Raw genomic sequence first — 16,672 nt, forward strand, 5'->3', positions numbered from 1 at the left:
CAGCAGTCACGGGAACAAGAATGGAACATGTGTTTAGAGGCGATAGTGTGAGAAGGTATTGGGAGTGTATAATACGGTGACACTTGTATAGCTCCTGTGTTGTACTGTGAATAAGTGAAGACTATTGAAGATAGTGTGAAGAGATATTGTGCAGGGTTTGTAAAGTGTCTAAACCCACAAGAGTCCTATATGTATTTGTAGTTACGACTTGTAGGCTGTTAAATAAACTAATTAACAATCTGAACGGCGTCTTCAGTGGCAAAACTCATTACAATATATAATATATATATATATTAATATGTGGTAAATATAAATAAAAAACACAGAAAAGTAGCCAAACACATGGCATTTTGTCTGATGAATCAGTGTTACAGTTTCATGTGACTTCCAGATGTAGAACGACAAACAATCCACAACAGAACAGGTAAAGATAAAACAATACTGAACATGAAATGTTACGATAAGCCAATCGAAAAAGATTCATTAAATAAAAGAGTTTAAGTTGCCCCATGCCCAATAAATTAAGTAATGCACCATGAAGACAAAGACATACAGCTCCACCATTCTTGACCACGGCAATAGATGGTGGTTAAAACAAGCCAATCAAAACCGAAAATTAACTCACCGTCCAAATATCTTCTTGATGCCTTTATTCTTGCCAACTTGGAATGAAGGACTTGGCTGTGGTGAAAGTCCAAGCGAACCTGTCGTTTCGTCTACCTCTTCTTCTGTCACAACGTCCGTTGATGGAGATGCCACCACATCCTCGATAACTACCCGTTCTGTCTCAGCTGTAAATCATTGAACAAATCAATTCTGACCAATTTTAATTTAAAGTGCATATCCAAAAGATGTGTACAAGGTAACAGGAACTGGACACCATGCAGAATCACAGATGTGACACTGTGTAGTCTGGTGGAACTTTTACTATTTTGGAGGAACACACTGTGACTGTCTTCAGGATATGAAGAGTATACCGAGCAACCAGCAAGAACACAAGCAAAGCAAGCAGAGCGTGGGACAAATAGTGCCGATATAGATTGTGGGGCGAGCCCTGAATGAACCAACGGAAGCAGGAAGCAGGGTGATGATAGAAATAATCAAGGTCCTTAAATGGGCCATTTTGTGATCAACCAGACAGATGGGAGGACAGAGGCAAGAGTGAGCAAAGGGAGGTATACACAGAACTGGACAGTATCTTGTGAACAGGCAGGAGTTCACTCAGGGTTCCTAATCTGGCCTGTTTCTCTGAGTTAGGCTTGATCTGCTTGGTTTCTCGCCATATTATTCAAGCCTGAAGAGGAGACAATAATTTCCTCTAAAATACTGGTACACTCAATCAAACTAGCATCACATCCCAGAGAGAACCTCAAATCTCACATGCCACAGACATGGCTTATGGATAAACCCATCAATTTGCAGACATAAAGCTGTGGGTCAGGAACTTCAACATGTACCACGTACAGGTGTCCAAGCAGGAAAAGTCACAGTATTGGTCATTCTATAAAAAAAGTGTCCTATTCCAAACGGTTCCTGAGATAGAGCTATTTCACTGTACAGTTCCAAAACTTTTGATAAAAAGAGATATTATGTACCATTTCTAATACCAGTATTTATTGTTCAAGTGATGAAGTTGGTACAGTTTACCTAGTATAATACATTTTCAAAATTTCAACTGTCAACATCAATGCACTTTGCGACTCGTGTGAGGACATGGCGTGTTGCTCGTCTGTACACTGTGCAGTGAAATAGCTCTATCTCGGTGCAACTGTGTGAGGACAGGGCGTGCTGCTCATCTGCACAGTGTACAGTGAAACAGCTCTATCTCGGTGCAACTCATGTGAGGACATGACGTGTTGCTCGTCTGTACAGTGTACAGGGTGTACTGTGCAGTGAAATAGCTCTATCTCGGTGCAACTGTGTGAGGACAGGGCGTGCTGCTCATCTGCACAGTGTACAGTGAAACAGCTCTATCTCGGTGCAACTCGTGTGAGGACATGGCGTGCTGCTTGTCTGTAGAGTGTACAGTGAAATAGCTCTATCTCGGAATGACCAATACTACCACCTCCCAGAATACTGACCTATCCTCCTGGACACCTTTTATAATTGTTAGGTAGACATACAATATGGGAACTGATTATACAGTTCATCCCAGGGCTGGCGTTACTGTACGTTTTCCTTTTGGCATTATTTTATGATGCTACTATGTACATAGCAATGAACGGTAGCTTTACTGATGAACCAAAAAGAATCTGGTAAGCAGTCATGGCCTAACTGAGGTATTATTCTGGCAACTGTTCGAATGGACTGAGCAAGACCACAACAAACTTCAGTCAGGATAGGTGATGTCTTGAAGGAGATTTGAACAGAGGACCTTCCAAATGTAAGTGAAGAGTGTTGCCCTACACTAACATGTTCAGTATATTCTGTGTTAATAACACACAGATGGTGACAACTGTTTATAACTTCACTCCAGCTAGGGAAGATGTTTTCATGGCTTATCTTCATGCTGCCCATATACAGACTGTACAGAACCAAACAGCAGGATAATCGAGGAAATCAAAAGGAAGTGGAAAGAAGCAGTTGTGGCCTATATGATGTACTGTTCAGGCATTCCTCTGGAGGGACTGCAGAAAATTGTGAAGAATGTCATGAAGGTTGGTGTTACCGAAAAAATTTAAACTGGGTACCTCTGCGATACAAGTCTATACAGAGGTACTGCCATGTCAATCTGCTCGGTAGCTAGAATGAGGTAATGCTGTACGTAATTAACTTGCCTTAAATTTTAACAGGGTGGATCAAAACAGCATTCCTTTCAATAAGAAATTTAAAAATGGAGTACATCTTACACGAAACTGTTTACACTTTTCTGGGGTGAAATTTCATCTGTATCCTTCCATCTCTTATGAGACAATGTGCAATTGAGATCAAAGGAAAGACACTTCAAAACAACCACAAATGTGAATCACAATACAATAAAGACAATACACAATGTGGCTAATGCAGACGGTGGAAATTTCTGTAAAAGAATTACTATACAGTTAGCAAGCAAATGCTACTGCTATTAATTAAGATTGAAATGAATACCAATACAACTTATAGTGATGCTATATGTATAGTAATAACTATTATCATGATCTACTTCAAGCGTCAACATTCTTGATCATCTTCAGGTGGTAGATACTATAGAAAAGGCTGCGTCATAGCTCAAGCGGTTAGTCACTGGCTTCCCACCGCAGCGGCCCGGGTTCGATCCTGAGTCTGGTCAAGTGGGATTTTTGGTGGACAAAGTGGAGCTGGGGCAGGTTTTCTCCAAGTACTTCAGTTTCCCTTGCCAATGTTCATTCCACCAATTGCTCCACAATCACCCTCACCTATCATCTGGGGCTGGAACAATAGGCCAGAAGTGGCCGCAGTACAAGGGACTTAGTCCCACCCCACTAGCAATAAAAATAATAATAAAACTATAGAAAAACTCATTACTGAATTGTCACGTTACTTTGTAGGACTGTCTTATTGACATGAATCGATTTCAACTGTGTTTACAATGTATTAGACCACAATCAATTGTACCTGTGAAATACTGTGACTAATTTCAATTTCATTACATCATTTCAATTATAATTAATACCAATATATAGTAAGAAGCAAAAATTTTAAATGTTATTGCTGTTAGTGTTCTTAAAGCGAAAATCACATAGTAAAAACAGAAATATGGATAAACACTATACAAGCAAGTGCCATTACACACAGAGACTTACAATAATGTAACAAAACATTGTTTTCAATGTACGCATTCCATGTTATAACATCAACTTCAATAACCATGTGACATTTGAGGTTCTTACAGTGGTAACTATGAAGACCACCATCTTCTAGGATGTAACTTAGTGTAACAGTTCTTGTCTTTATATTGCTGCTGCTGGATATTAATGTGTGGCCCTGACTGTCTGGATCAGGCTATGTCAAATGTCGAGGGATTCCTGTTCCAGCAAACCATGCAGCTGCCATCTTCCAACTTAACTAACCCACTCTTATCGAGCTGACCCCTTCATGGGAAGGCATTAGCTCCCCAGCTACTCAAGAGTTTACCAACATTTTATGGAACCTGAAGGTTCATTACCATGTTCACATAGCCGTCCACTGGTCCCTATCCTGAGCCAGAGCAATCCAGCCCACACAATCCCAACCTATTTACATTAAGTTCCATTTTAATATTATCATCCCACCTACATCCAGGTCATCCTAGCGTCTCTTTCCTTCTAGCTTTCCCACCAAAATCCTATGTGTTCATCATCTCCCCCATGTGTGCTACATGCACTGCTCATCTCTTATTCCTTGCCTTATCATTCTAATTATATTTGGTGAAGAGTACAGCAAATATAGTTATAATGATCAACTCAAAGAGAATGAGATGGGCAATTTCAGGCAAATGCAGCTGCCATCTTCAGGGTTAATAACTTTGGGAATGGATTTTGGCAGTTGTAGCTCTCACATTAAGCACTGTGTCAAAGAAAATGCTGTCACTAGATTAACAGAACAAGATGCTATCCAACACACACTTTTTCTTTTCAGCCAATCACAGCTTCACCTCTAATACACTGCCTAATCCAAGAGCTGACAAAATCCCTTCCAAAGTCATTAACCCTGAACATGGCAGCTGCAATGTTTGCCAGAAAGTAAAGAAACCTTCAATATGTGATGCAGTGTAGTCCTGAAACCTAAATCCATGCCCTTCTACAGTGGTGTACATAATTACCTATGTTTTAGCAGAACCTGCTGCCTCCATCTTCAGGGTAGAAAGTTAAAGGAAGTATATCAGCGACAATCTACCAAACTACATGGCATCACATCCGAGAAGACAGCGATCATCAACAATTACATATATGCTTATATTTAATGCCAACATCTTAGCTTTACGTACATGAACGAACATAAACATGCAACAGCAAGTTCAAGCAGATAAGGCATAACGCATATTCAGCGTGATCCCCATATAACCTTTACAGTGTATGCATCATTGTATTGTGATGACACGTTGGCACAGCTGGTCCGAGAAAGCCCTGGGTCATGTTTCCAATATAAATACCATTAGCCCTAGTTACGATACAATCACCAGTGCAATGGTAGAGGGAGATTTAAATCCCACATTCCTGGACTATGATGATTACTTTCTTTAGAAAACAGCAGATTTGAATACTAAATGGAGAAAATATAAAATGTAGGTGATTAGTGACTTACAACTACAAGAGGGAGGTGGGATGTCCCTCTGTAACATCAGTACCAAACTACATGGTCTCACATTTCAGAAGGATATAACCTTAATAAAAACATGTTATATGACAAGCCTCGATTTTAATACAGACATTCACTGTAACAAACTTTCACTGCATTACTCAGAAGCCATTATGTTTCATTTATTACGTACTGTAGAGGTTTAAACGCACATTTTCATTTACATATCAGTTACTTGCAGTGTGATACGAGCATTCAGAAGCCATTTCTCAATGGATAACTTACAAGCTTGTTTTCTGTAACTGCATGCAACCATGTAGAAGTTTCATCACAGCATCAGTTATACATAAAGAAAATATAAGTAAACACACAAACCCTGGGATTTCCAATACAATTTTCTGTAACTGCATATTTTCTATGAAAAAGAATTTCTGGTGACACCTATTATTGGTCAAATGCCTTAATTTATGCAGAGGGTTCAGCTATGGGGAATTAGAAACAGGCAGCTCACAGTGGCCGTGCAGTCTAGGGCATCAATTGTCTTCAGCTGCTCGAATGCTGGGGTTTTGGGTTAGAATCCCACTTAAGGCATGGATGTTCGTATAGGTTTATTTTGTTTGTGTTGTCCTTTGTAGGTGGCAGCCTTGCGACAGGTTGATCACTTGCCCAAGGAGTCCTACTGACAGTGTATAAGATTAAGAAACTTAAGTGAAACGAAGCATTTTACGGATGCCCTACGGTCCAGAGGGAGCAAAAGTAATATAATGAATGAATGAATTAGAAACAGAAATTACAGAACTTAGTGATCCTAAATAATTAACTAAGAAAGTGGTTAATGAACTAAAGGATGAACAGTATACCGACTATCTGACTGCTAGTTCAATTCCTGATGAGGTCACTGGATTTTTCAATTAGCCTAACTCTTCCAGCTGCACTACAGGCCCTGGGTTTGACTGAGCCCCTAACAAGAATGAACATCAGGAATCTTCCTGGGAGTAAAGGGTGGCTGGCCGGTACATAAGGCTGACAACCTCACTGCCATCTGTGAGCCAAATGTCTAGAAAACGTGGGAGTCTCAACATCTCACAATCCTATGAAACTCCGGAACCTGTTATAGGGATAGCTTTACCTTTACCTACCAGACAACAGAGTGTCACGTTCGAGAAGACAATATCCTCACAAGTACATAAATTTCTACCCTTGCCATGCAGAGTACTTGCCCCGTGTCACATCGCTCTCACTTTATAACAGCTGAAATGTGGAGACAGACAAGAACAGAGAGTATCAGAGAAGCTGACATGGGAGAGGAAGGTCAGGCATGCCTTGCCATACCGTATCATGCCATGCAGACGCACAACAACCGTCAGTTATTGGCATTGTCAATTCAGGCACTGAAAGGTATGACCAATGGCACATATGTGCCCTGCAGGTCACCTAGATTGGGTGTGGAGAAACTCTTGTCTTGACCGGAGACCTTTAACCTCGATGCCTGGTGCAATGGATGTTGGAAGGGTAGGAATGAAGAAACTAGTCCTTTACCGAAGGCAACGCCCTTCCTCATGCCAGCAGCATTTGCTACAGGACTGATGCCATCCATGGGGGAGACAGCCATACCATTTGTTGTAACACGCTGGCGAGGCAGGCTACCATAATGCTCTACCTTACGCCTGTAATTTGCCGGTGGAGTCTGGAAGAAATAGAAGTTATTACAATACAGTGCATATCTGCAGGATGACTTTCAGCAACATGCATACGTGCCATATTCAGCCGCATTCAATTCTCAGATAACCATATAACCCATGATATCTCAAAATGAGGGTCATGACCCCCCTACTCCAGGACGTCACTATCTATTCAAAGGGAGATTGCTGACTTCTCAAGAATTATTGTAAAAAAGAGAAAGCTCTAGCCCTGCACTGTTTTATACAAAGATGCTAACCATTGTAATCATCGGCAGCAGTGTTTGGCCTACTGGTCCATTCAGACACTGATGAAGGTGCATGTGCTGATCACACAAATAGGTTTAGTCATCTGTCCATATGTAACAACATGAGAATCATCAAATGGATTCTCAAGAAATGTGATACTGATGAGTTGCACTGAAGATGTCAATGCATTCAAATTTTAGTTAAAACTGGACAAAAATAGTACAAACATTACCCGAGGTGCTGGAATGTCCTTGAAGTCTTCCATGCTATTTGGATGATTTCCCAGACGACGTGGGCTGCCTTCAGACAGTGATGAAACTGGACTGGGTGATGGCGAAACTCCTCCCAGTAGCTGTGAGCACACAATCCATCTTGCAGCAACAGTAACAAGAAAATTCCATGTAGGGATCATGAAAGCATAAATTCTGCCCTACATGATGAAAAATGTAGCCATCTTATAGCCCATCAGTCAAAACCAGATAAACTTTATCGAAACATGGTCACAATTAACATAACATTTCAGAGACGGCGATGAAAACGATCACTGGTGCTGGAATTCTTAATTGGTTTTATTCACATTGCCGCTTAACATGTTCAGATTATTGCGACTTAATGGTCACAATATGAAACGATTTACAGAAAACAGGGAAGATGAAAAGGATTCTAAAATGTCCTGCTTCAGGTGACTGTTCTGTCTGTGTTTACTGCTTACATTACACAGTGACGTGAACCTGAAGCTACAACATGAAAAGTCTTGTGGGCCTTTTTGGTTATTTGCCATCCAGTCATAGTGGCATTATTTTGTCAGCACAAACTTGCTAGAACTAGCAGCGGGTGTCTAACATGCAGGAAATGCCACTGTTTATGGCGTTATGGTGTTTTACATTATCCATCGACAAACAATGGATCTGAGGTTATCAGAGTGATGACAATAACGATTACTATCTTCTTGGATGTGATATTATGCACTACAGTAGAAATCCACCGATTTTAAGCAGGAACATATACGAGGGTCGTACTGAAAGTCATGAGCAACAATTTCTTGTAAAGTAACATGCTTTATTATTGACAAACCATATACACCACCTCAATCTACAGACCTTTCTTTATTTTTCCACATAATCGGCCATTTCTTTGTACACATTTCTCCCAGCGTTCTGATAGTTTGAAAATTCCCCTTCTGTAAAATTACATTCCAGCTATCCGAAGACAGTGACGCACTGCTTTCTGAATTGCCTCCCTTGTCTCAAAACGTTGTCCATGCGGCTGATCCTTCACAAATCCGAAAAGATGGTAGTCAGAGGGTGCCAGATCAGGGCTATAGGAGGGGTGTGGAAGAACCTCCCACCCCATCTTTGCAATTGCTTCCAATGTGAGGCGAGCAGCGTGGGGACGAGTGTTGTCATGCAGAATAATGATGTTTTGTCCCGGACGTTTATTGTGCAATGCACGATGGAGCTTGTGCAGCATCTGGACATAACGAGCAGCATTGATGGTTTGTGCAGGTTCCAGGAATTTGGCTAGAATAAACCCCTCTGCATCCCAGAAGACTGTGCCCAACACCTTCGCAGCTGATGGCACAGTCTTTGCCATCTTTTTTGATGGAGAATGAAAATGGTGCCATTCCATACTCTGCCATTTCGTTTCAGGCTCGAAATGGTGAAACCAGCTTTCATCACCTGTCACAATACAGAGCAAAAAATCATCGCCATCGTGTCGATATCTCTGCAGCAGTTCTGAGGTGATGGCTTTTCGCTGACCTTTGTGGTCTTCGGTCAATAACCGCGGGACACAATGAGCACAAACTTTCCTATAGCCCAAGCTTTCAATCATCTCCTGTACTGCACTGTGTCCTATTCCAAGTTTTCAGGCTATTGTGTGAACAGTCACACGCCTGTCATCTTGAATGATCTCATCCACTCTTTCCTTGTTGCGTTCAGTTGAGGCTGTTTGAGAACGACCGCTCCTAGGTTCATCTTTGATGCTCGTTTTCCCATCTTTAAAATGTTTCACCCCCCTTCGAACACTGCTCGCACCCATGCACACACTTCCATAAGCACGCTCAAGTCTCTGGTGAATTTCTGCAGGAAGGGATTTCCTCTTTCACAAGAAATTCGATGACAGCACACTGGCGAAACGACATATGGTTGTTGGCCATTTTGTTAGGAGTGATACTGGTCACGTGATGCAAGCTACTGACGTCACAAGGCACTCAAGGTTAACATAACAGCTGGTTCCACCTACCACCGTACTCTCTTTCGTCTGCTGTTCCCAGGTTGTATGCAAAAAGAAGTTGATCATGACTTTCGGTATGACCTATGTAGTTAACTCAGTACAACTAGATGCATAAGAACTGTTACGAAACCTTGTGTGAGTGAGGGTAGCATATAACTGTGCATCTCTCTGTGTACTCTGGCCAGTCTTACTACTACTGGAGGGGGCAATCCCGTTAGTTCACCATAAAGGTAAAAGGTAAAGTTGGCCCTGTGCTTCACTACTCACAATTAACAACTATGCCATGAAGGTGTATTGGGGAGTGGATGTATAGAGCCACATTTTCTTGACCTCGGCACTAGTCGTGAAGTGAGTGGTCAGCTTCACGCCCCGCCTGTTTTACATCCAGTACCCATTGGACAGGAGGCTTGCAGCAAATACTGTGACTGGTGAATGTGTTAGTTATTAATTAGTTGCTCCATAGAACTGCAAAACAGTGATTAGGAGCTACACGTAACTGAGAAGTGCTTTTAGTTGAGAACATGCACATGTAACCACAGGCAGCAGAACACTGCTGGTGTGGTTGCATCCATGCTTCCAGTTATGGCTAACCCAGTGTATGTAAACCCTGAGGATGGAGGCATTATGCTATTCCGAAACATCAGTGAGCATCTACAAGACTATATAGCATCATATCCCAGAAGACAGTGATCTTCTTATGATAGTGTTACGTAGTATTTGTGACTACAGATGGGGTTTGGATTGGTGAATGGATTTATTCACCACTTACAGGTTGTACTACAAATTTCCACAATTTGCAGTTCACTGTTAGATATAGTAGTGTCCTCCGTCTATTACAGTCTCCACTAGTCATTTCCTGGCAAGAGATTATAACACAGGAACTAGAACCGTCTCACTGAATTACAAACTCCAAATATCACACATAAAGTCTTCTCTTCTCAGCTGCATTCTTGCAAATAACTTTTTCTTCACAGCCTCCCATACAGAACTGAACTTGGTCTAACCATGTCCCTTGTTTATAACATCTTGGCATGGACCACAAAGAAAACACAGCTCTTCTACTGTTGCTGCAGAAACATGTTAACTGAGCTGTTGTCCAGAAACGGCCCTGGTATATCTGCTCATCTCATGGTTGTCAAATAGCGACAGCTACACATGCTACAATATGATTTTAAACAGAAGAGGAATATTTGCATAAAAGGGCACAACTGAATTCCTTTTGGGAAAAGCAAAACTACAAAATAAGCAGCATTGGACTAGCCATCTGCAGATGCAGATGGAAAAATATGTGAATAACAAACTGGAAGGGATGGGCAATGATGAGGTTGTGGTCTTGTTTGAGACACAATCCTGGTATTTTCCCAGACATTTTTGGAAGAATCACCAAACAATCTCAGGAACAGCTTGTGTTCTGGCTGTGATTCAAACCAGTCCCCCTTCTTGAGTACAAGTCAGAAGTATTGCCAATCAAGCCGACTTGCTCGGTAAGAACGAGTCACATGCAAGAAGTAAGACTGGATGTCACATTACCTGCGAGGCTTGCTGGGAGCTGACCGGTGTGGATGTGGCTAACAATGTTGAGCGTGGTATTACCGGAGGTTTGTTCCTACGACGTTCCTCACCAAGACGATCTCGCAGCTCCAAATTATCCCGTTCTAGAGCTGCCTGCTGTAGCTTCAGTTCTGACATGGCTGACAGAAGCTCCAGCTTTTGTGTTTCCAGCGATGAACGGGACAACATCTCCTGTTAAGTAAGATTTGAGGCTTTCACGGCGGTGACTATGAAGAAAGCAGTCTTCTGGGATTTGGCACCGTGTATATGTGGTGTTAACCGACGTTTCGGAGGAACGTATCGCCTCCATCTTCAGGGTAGAAGAAAAAGTATAAGAAATCTGCAAGCGACAAGACCGTGAGAACGGTAAAAGCAGAGTCTCACGGTCTTGTCGCTTGCAGATTTCTTATACTTTTTCTTCTATCCTGAAGATGGAGGCGATACGTTCCTCCGAAACGTCGGTTAACACCACATATACACGGTGCCAAATCCCAGAAGACTGCTTTCTTCATCTCCTGTTAAAGTCACATATTCCTTGTCTCAATCAAATAAATAAAAGTTACTATTTAAGTATAATGACAATGGAATACAAGTGACCAATACAGGATACAGATGTCTCCTTATCTTTAAATATTCCAAGGTGAAGGTAAATATCATACTAAATGGGCATGAAAATGTAACAGGTTCCTCTGAAATGTTTGTATCTATCTATCAGACTACATGGCTACACGTTTCACAAGTCGATAAGCTTCACAGTCGTATCAAAAGAACTTCAAAAGGAGTGGTTACCCTATAGCACAGGTGAGCTATCATTTGGCAATGGTGAGCCTCATTTGACTTTCACCCTCACAACGCAAAGCCTCATGATTACTGCAGGCAGGAACTGAATCCCAAATCTCCAGTTCTCCAGCAATTTTTCTCACTTTCATTCTATTTATTTGTTGGCTATTTTACAACACTGTAAATATTTACACTATATGGCATCAACTTGTAGGATGACTGATGAATGAATGATTGAAGTTAGAAGGATTGGTAAGGAAGAAGTCATGGCTTCATTCAGACACTATCCTGGCATGTTCCTGAAGGGACTATGGGAGACAATGCAAAACATCACTCAAATAACTGGTGCCATAGCCAAGAATTGAACTGAACACCTCCTGAATAAAAATCTAGGGAATTACTTCTATGCCAGCCTGTTTGGTAGCTCAGTCACTATATTGACTTGAGTTATCTGGCTCACAACATTGTAATGCTGACATCATAACAAAATTTATAAGATACAACTCTTTTATTGACTGTCATAACACAACAAACAGAAAAAATCAAGGTTAGTGCCCAGCTATGGTTTCGCTACATGTTTCAGCCACTAACGGCCATCATCAGGCAAACACATATTAACAAACATATACCACTGAACTGCTGTACATTAGATTGGACACAATGTCATCAATCATTCAAAATACTTTGCATAAAAATACAATAAGTCAGATTATATAAAAACTACGTGTAAAAGTTATTGTATAAAACAAGATAAAACTTAATTGATGTTATACAACATCGAATCAGACGTTGATTTTTTACTTTTCATATGTTTCCATGGACCAATTGGAAGTTCGATATTTCTTTTATATAAGAATGTACAGGAGGCCCATGATGTTGCAACTTAATTAATTGTATAGTCGGTGCCTCATCTTACGAAGAATTGTCCGTACTGTATGGTTTCCAACAATGCAGCTTCAAGAAGACAAAGTCATTTCTACTTCACAGATGGCGAGTGACATATCCACTCTACCTAACATGCATTGAGAGCTATATGAAAGCTTTCCAAGCAGTTCTTTTGAGCAGTAACTAGTAAGCACATTACAAGCATGAGGTACCTAAATTACACTGAAATTAACTACATCAATATTCTCAAGAACCTGACAGCGGCTGATGAACCATTTCCACAAATGTCCAGATCAATTTCCTTTGTGCCAAACATCTTGATGTGGCTATCAAGAAGCTCTGTACTTTTTCTCCTACTGTTACCTCCTTCACAAAGTTATCCAGATACAATATTCTCTCACCAATTCAAAATTAAATGATACTGTAACATGTAGACCCATTGCTAGGCAACAACCGCTAAAGAAGCAATGCTACAACAGCCCTTACTGAGTAATGCCTTCACAAACAAGCACGATTCCACGGCAAAAATTTTATACAACAATAATGGAAAGCAGTGTTTCCTATGTGATACGTCACGAGGTATTATAGGTAGGACAGTTAGTGTGGAGTGGAGTCGGTTCGTGACTGAGTCAGTCAGTGAATTTAGTTAAGAGTTGCTGTAGTTAAGGCCAGGGACAGTTTGGGAATCCAGAGGAAGGGGAACACCCACCGCTGGAAGCCGTTATAAGAAGACTGCTCAACACATGGCACATTGAGAAGACTTAAGGGTGTGCTCTAGTGAACTGCAAAGTGTGTGAATTAGTGACAAGGTTAAAATTGCTTGCAGTCAAGGATCTGTAAGAGTTCAATAAATCCAATTACCAATCCAAACCCTGTCTACAGTCACTCAATCATGTGACAATACATCGTGTTGGATTTGAGGTTCTCAGAGCAGCGCAAGTACCATCTTCATGGTTGTGACACCACGTGGCTCGGATACAGCCTGACATTTCATTGGTTAGGTTAACTTTCCACTTGCTTCGTTTATTTTCTGACCTTGAAGAGGGGGGATATGTTCCTCTCAAATGTAAGGGCTGTCTCCAAACAACAAGCTGTTACAACCGAGAAAACTGTCTTCTTCAACTGACAGGTTTCACTTTTCATACCCCCCCCACAAACCCAAATGACATTAAAATCAGGCTATAGCTTAAAAGAGTTCTTAAAGAAAAGATGGGTAGTAAGGCAGAATCTGACAGACATTTCAGATGAATTTGCTGCCCGCATCTTTATGGTAGCATAGCACTATGTTTTTACCCTGATGATGGAGGCAGTATGTTCTCTTGAAACATCAATAAAGATCTATGAGACAACATACTGTCATATTACAGAAGACAGTATCCTTCCTAATCCTTGTACTGTCCGGATGTTGCCACTTTGTCTCACACTGCATTCATGAAGAACTTGAGATCTTGCTATGGCTCAACCACTCTCTTTCTCTGACTTCTTTTTTACTTTATATTCAAAGAAATATTTCACTTACTCTCTGCAGTACATCCTCGGTATTAGTGAGCTGACTCTTCTTCTCGTCCAGCAGCTTCTCAAGGTCTGATATCTTGTCTGTCTGAACTTCAATTTGTTCAGTAAGCACAGCCACCTGGAGCTGGAGCGAATCCTTGTCTGCTTCCAGACGTCGCAACCTCTCCTCCACATCAGCATTCACTTGAGGCTGCTGAAACAATGAAGAGATACCCATCATGCAAAGGGTGGCATACTAAACAAGGCCTGAAGCTCTCACAGTGAATAAGGTTGAGAATATTTTCTCAGGCTATCAGCCTGACAACCTCACAGCCATCTGTGAGTCAACTGTCTAAGTAGGAGAATTCTGACTGGAAAACCTGAAGAGATCATTTGGAAGACACTGGCACAGATGGGAGGATATTAATATGGACCTTAAAGTCATAACGTTGGAGGGTATGGACTGGAGTCGTGTGGTTCAGGGCATGGGCCAATTATCGGCCTCTTGTTAATACAGTTAACAAACCTTTGGGCTTTATTAAAGGTGAGGAATTTCTTGAGTAGGTGATCAACTATTAGCTTCTGAAAGCAGACTCTGCTCCATGGAGCTCCTTAATCCATTATACCGTTACTATTTTCCAGTTCTCTGTGTACATGACTTTCTCACTGATAAAATTTATGCTGTGAATTAAATACTTGGGAGTCCCCTTCTTCTATCTGTGTGTCTGGTTATCTATCTACTGCAACTGCTTTAATCTTACCCTGATATCCAATGTGTGTGCTTTTACCACAAGTGATTATTTTAATGTACCCCTTGGTCCCCTGTTTGCATTTTACCAAATTATTTTTACAACTCCAAATCAAATTTATTTTTGAGTCTGTTAAATACAATCACAGTCCCTACACTGCTGAACTGAAGACAGGATTAGATACTGTATTGTACTTTAAAGGCTTCAAAATAGTCACATAGTCTGAATATTACCAAGTATGATATGGCTGTATTTTATTCATACATAAGTGATTCATATCTATTCTATATTTCAGTGCTCTCTCTCATGGCTGTTTGGAGAAAATATATTGTTTAATGCATACAGCAATCTATATTCGCCACAACACAACAGATGTGTGGTATGATATACTTTGAATTTTAAAAACTGAAAGTAATTTATTGCTTTCAATGCACAAAATATAAGGTGTCAGTTCAGTGTCCTGTCACCGTTCACAATGGTTATGTTATTCACTGACGATAATGCAGAAACATCAATCTCATACACACACACAATTACAAACATTAAGTCAAGAGCTTATTAAAGACATGTGATATAAATATTTTAGTACAGTTTTAAGCAGAAATAAGCAAAGAATGCTGTACCTAGTCTGTGTGTGATTGTTACTTATAATTAACATGACAGTAAGTATTGAGTGGAAGAAAACTGTTACTGGCATAAAAACTTCTGATAGTGATGGCTGCATACGTAATTAATCATTTGGTTCTATTTCATGTTGCATAAGACCCCACAGGCAATATCATCATACTGCGCAAACATTCAATCAAGGAGTGGTCATCAAAGCAACAATATGAATAAAGCAACATGCGATCAACCTTGAACTTTTAAAAGTGTGAGGGGAAGAGGGGAAGATGCAGAAATATCTGGATGTCTTGGTTAAAGAAATGGTCCATCTTCACTTGGGACAGCTCTCTGACCAAGGCTGAATAAAGGAAATGCACCATCTCGCTATGTAAATTTTGTTTGAACAGCCTCTTGCACGTAGGATTTCAGGTTCTCATAGGAGTTGAGACTCAAGCACACTCTTCAAGCAGTAACCATACATTTGCAGACCTAATGAAGTACCACAGAACACATTACGTTGAACAGGTCTTCAAATTCGAGGACTGAGTATAATGAAGCAGTCTGGATAATTATTACCTCCAAAAGGCTATCACATTCACTCAGTTGCAATGGGAAGTTAAGTGAAGTGCCTTCAAAGTGCACCTTAATTAAAATTAAATCATTTACAGTGACAAATTCACATTAGAATAAAGAAAAACTATGGAAATATGTAAGGCAATATATTAAAATAAATTACAAGCTTTAATTACATCATCAGCAAGTTGTAAAATAGGCCGCGCCATAGCTCAAGCGGTTAGTCGCTGGCTTCCCACCGCGGCGGCCCGGGTTCGATCCCAGGTCTGGTGAAGCGGGATTTGTGGTGGACAAAGTGGCGCTGAGGCAGGTTTTCTCCAAGTACTTCGGTTTCCCCTGCCAGTCTTCATTCCACGAAATCATCCATCATCATAATCACCAGGGGCAGGCTACAACTGGCCAATCAATGGCCGCCATGCTAAGTGGACCAACTTGGACTCCACCCCCCACTAAGCGAATTAATAAAAGAAAAAGTTGTAAAATAATTACATTAATTGCCACTATATTACAGTGAATATTTAGAGTACATAAAACAGTTTAAGAACTAAAGCAAACAGTATGTTTCAGAGAATACCCCTGAAGATGACTGAAAATTGTCAAAATGATGTATGTTGTTTTCTGTCGGTCATTTAACGATGC

General features: G+C 40.8%; 1 protein-coding gene across 12 annotated transcripts in view; it reads right to left on the reverse strand.

The window, feature by feature from the left end:
* LOC111861588 (liprin-beta-1) overlaps positions 1-16,672 on the reverse strand; it is a 129,081-nt gene that overhangs the window by 14,465 nt on the left and 97,944 nt on the right. For 8 of the 12 annotated variants that reach the window (XR_004512738.1, XM_023846314.2, XM_023846320.2 and 5 more), the window contains 5 exons: positions 14,134-14,322; positions 10,929-11,141; positions 7,396-7,515; positions 6,670-6,922; positions 626-791 (listed from right to left, as the gene is read on the reverse strand). Coding sequence is in view for 11 of the 12 variants with exons in the window: in XM_023846314.2 (XP_023702082.1) it covers positions 626-791; positions 6,670-6,922; positions 7,396-7,515; positions 10,929-11,141; positions 14,134-14,322 (941 nt within the window). In the remaining variant the exon portion in view is untranslated. The remainder of the gene's footprint in view (positions 1-625; positions 792-6,669; positions 6,923-7,395; positions 7,516-10,928; positions 11,142-14,133; positions 14,323-16,672) is intronic. The other 4 variants (XM_023846328.2, XM_033750492.1, XM_023846280.2 and 1 more) reach the window with 2 other exon arrangements.

Source organism: Cryptotermes secundus, unplaced genomic scaffold (assembly GCF_002891405.2).
Source record: "Cryptotermes secundus unplaced genomic scaffold, Csec_1.0 scaffold136, whole genome shotgun sequence".
Taxonomy (NCBI): Eukaryota; Metazoa; Arthropoda; class Insecta; order Blattodea; family Kalotermitidae; genus Cryptotermes; species Cryptotermes secundus.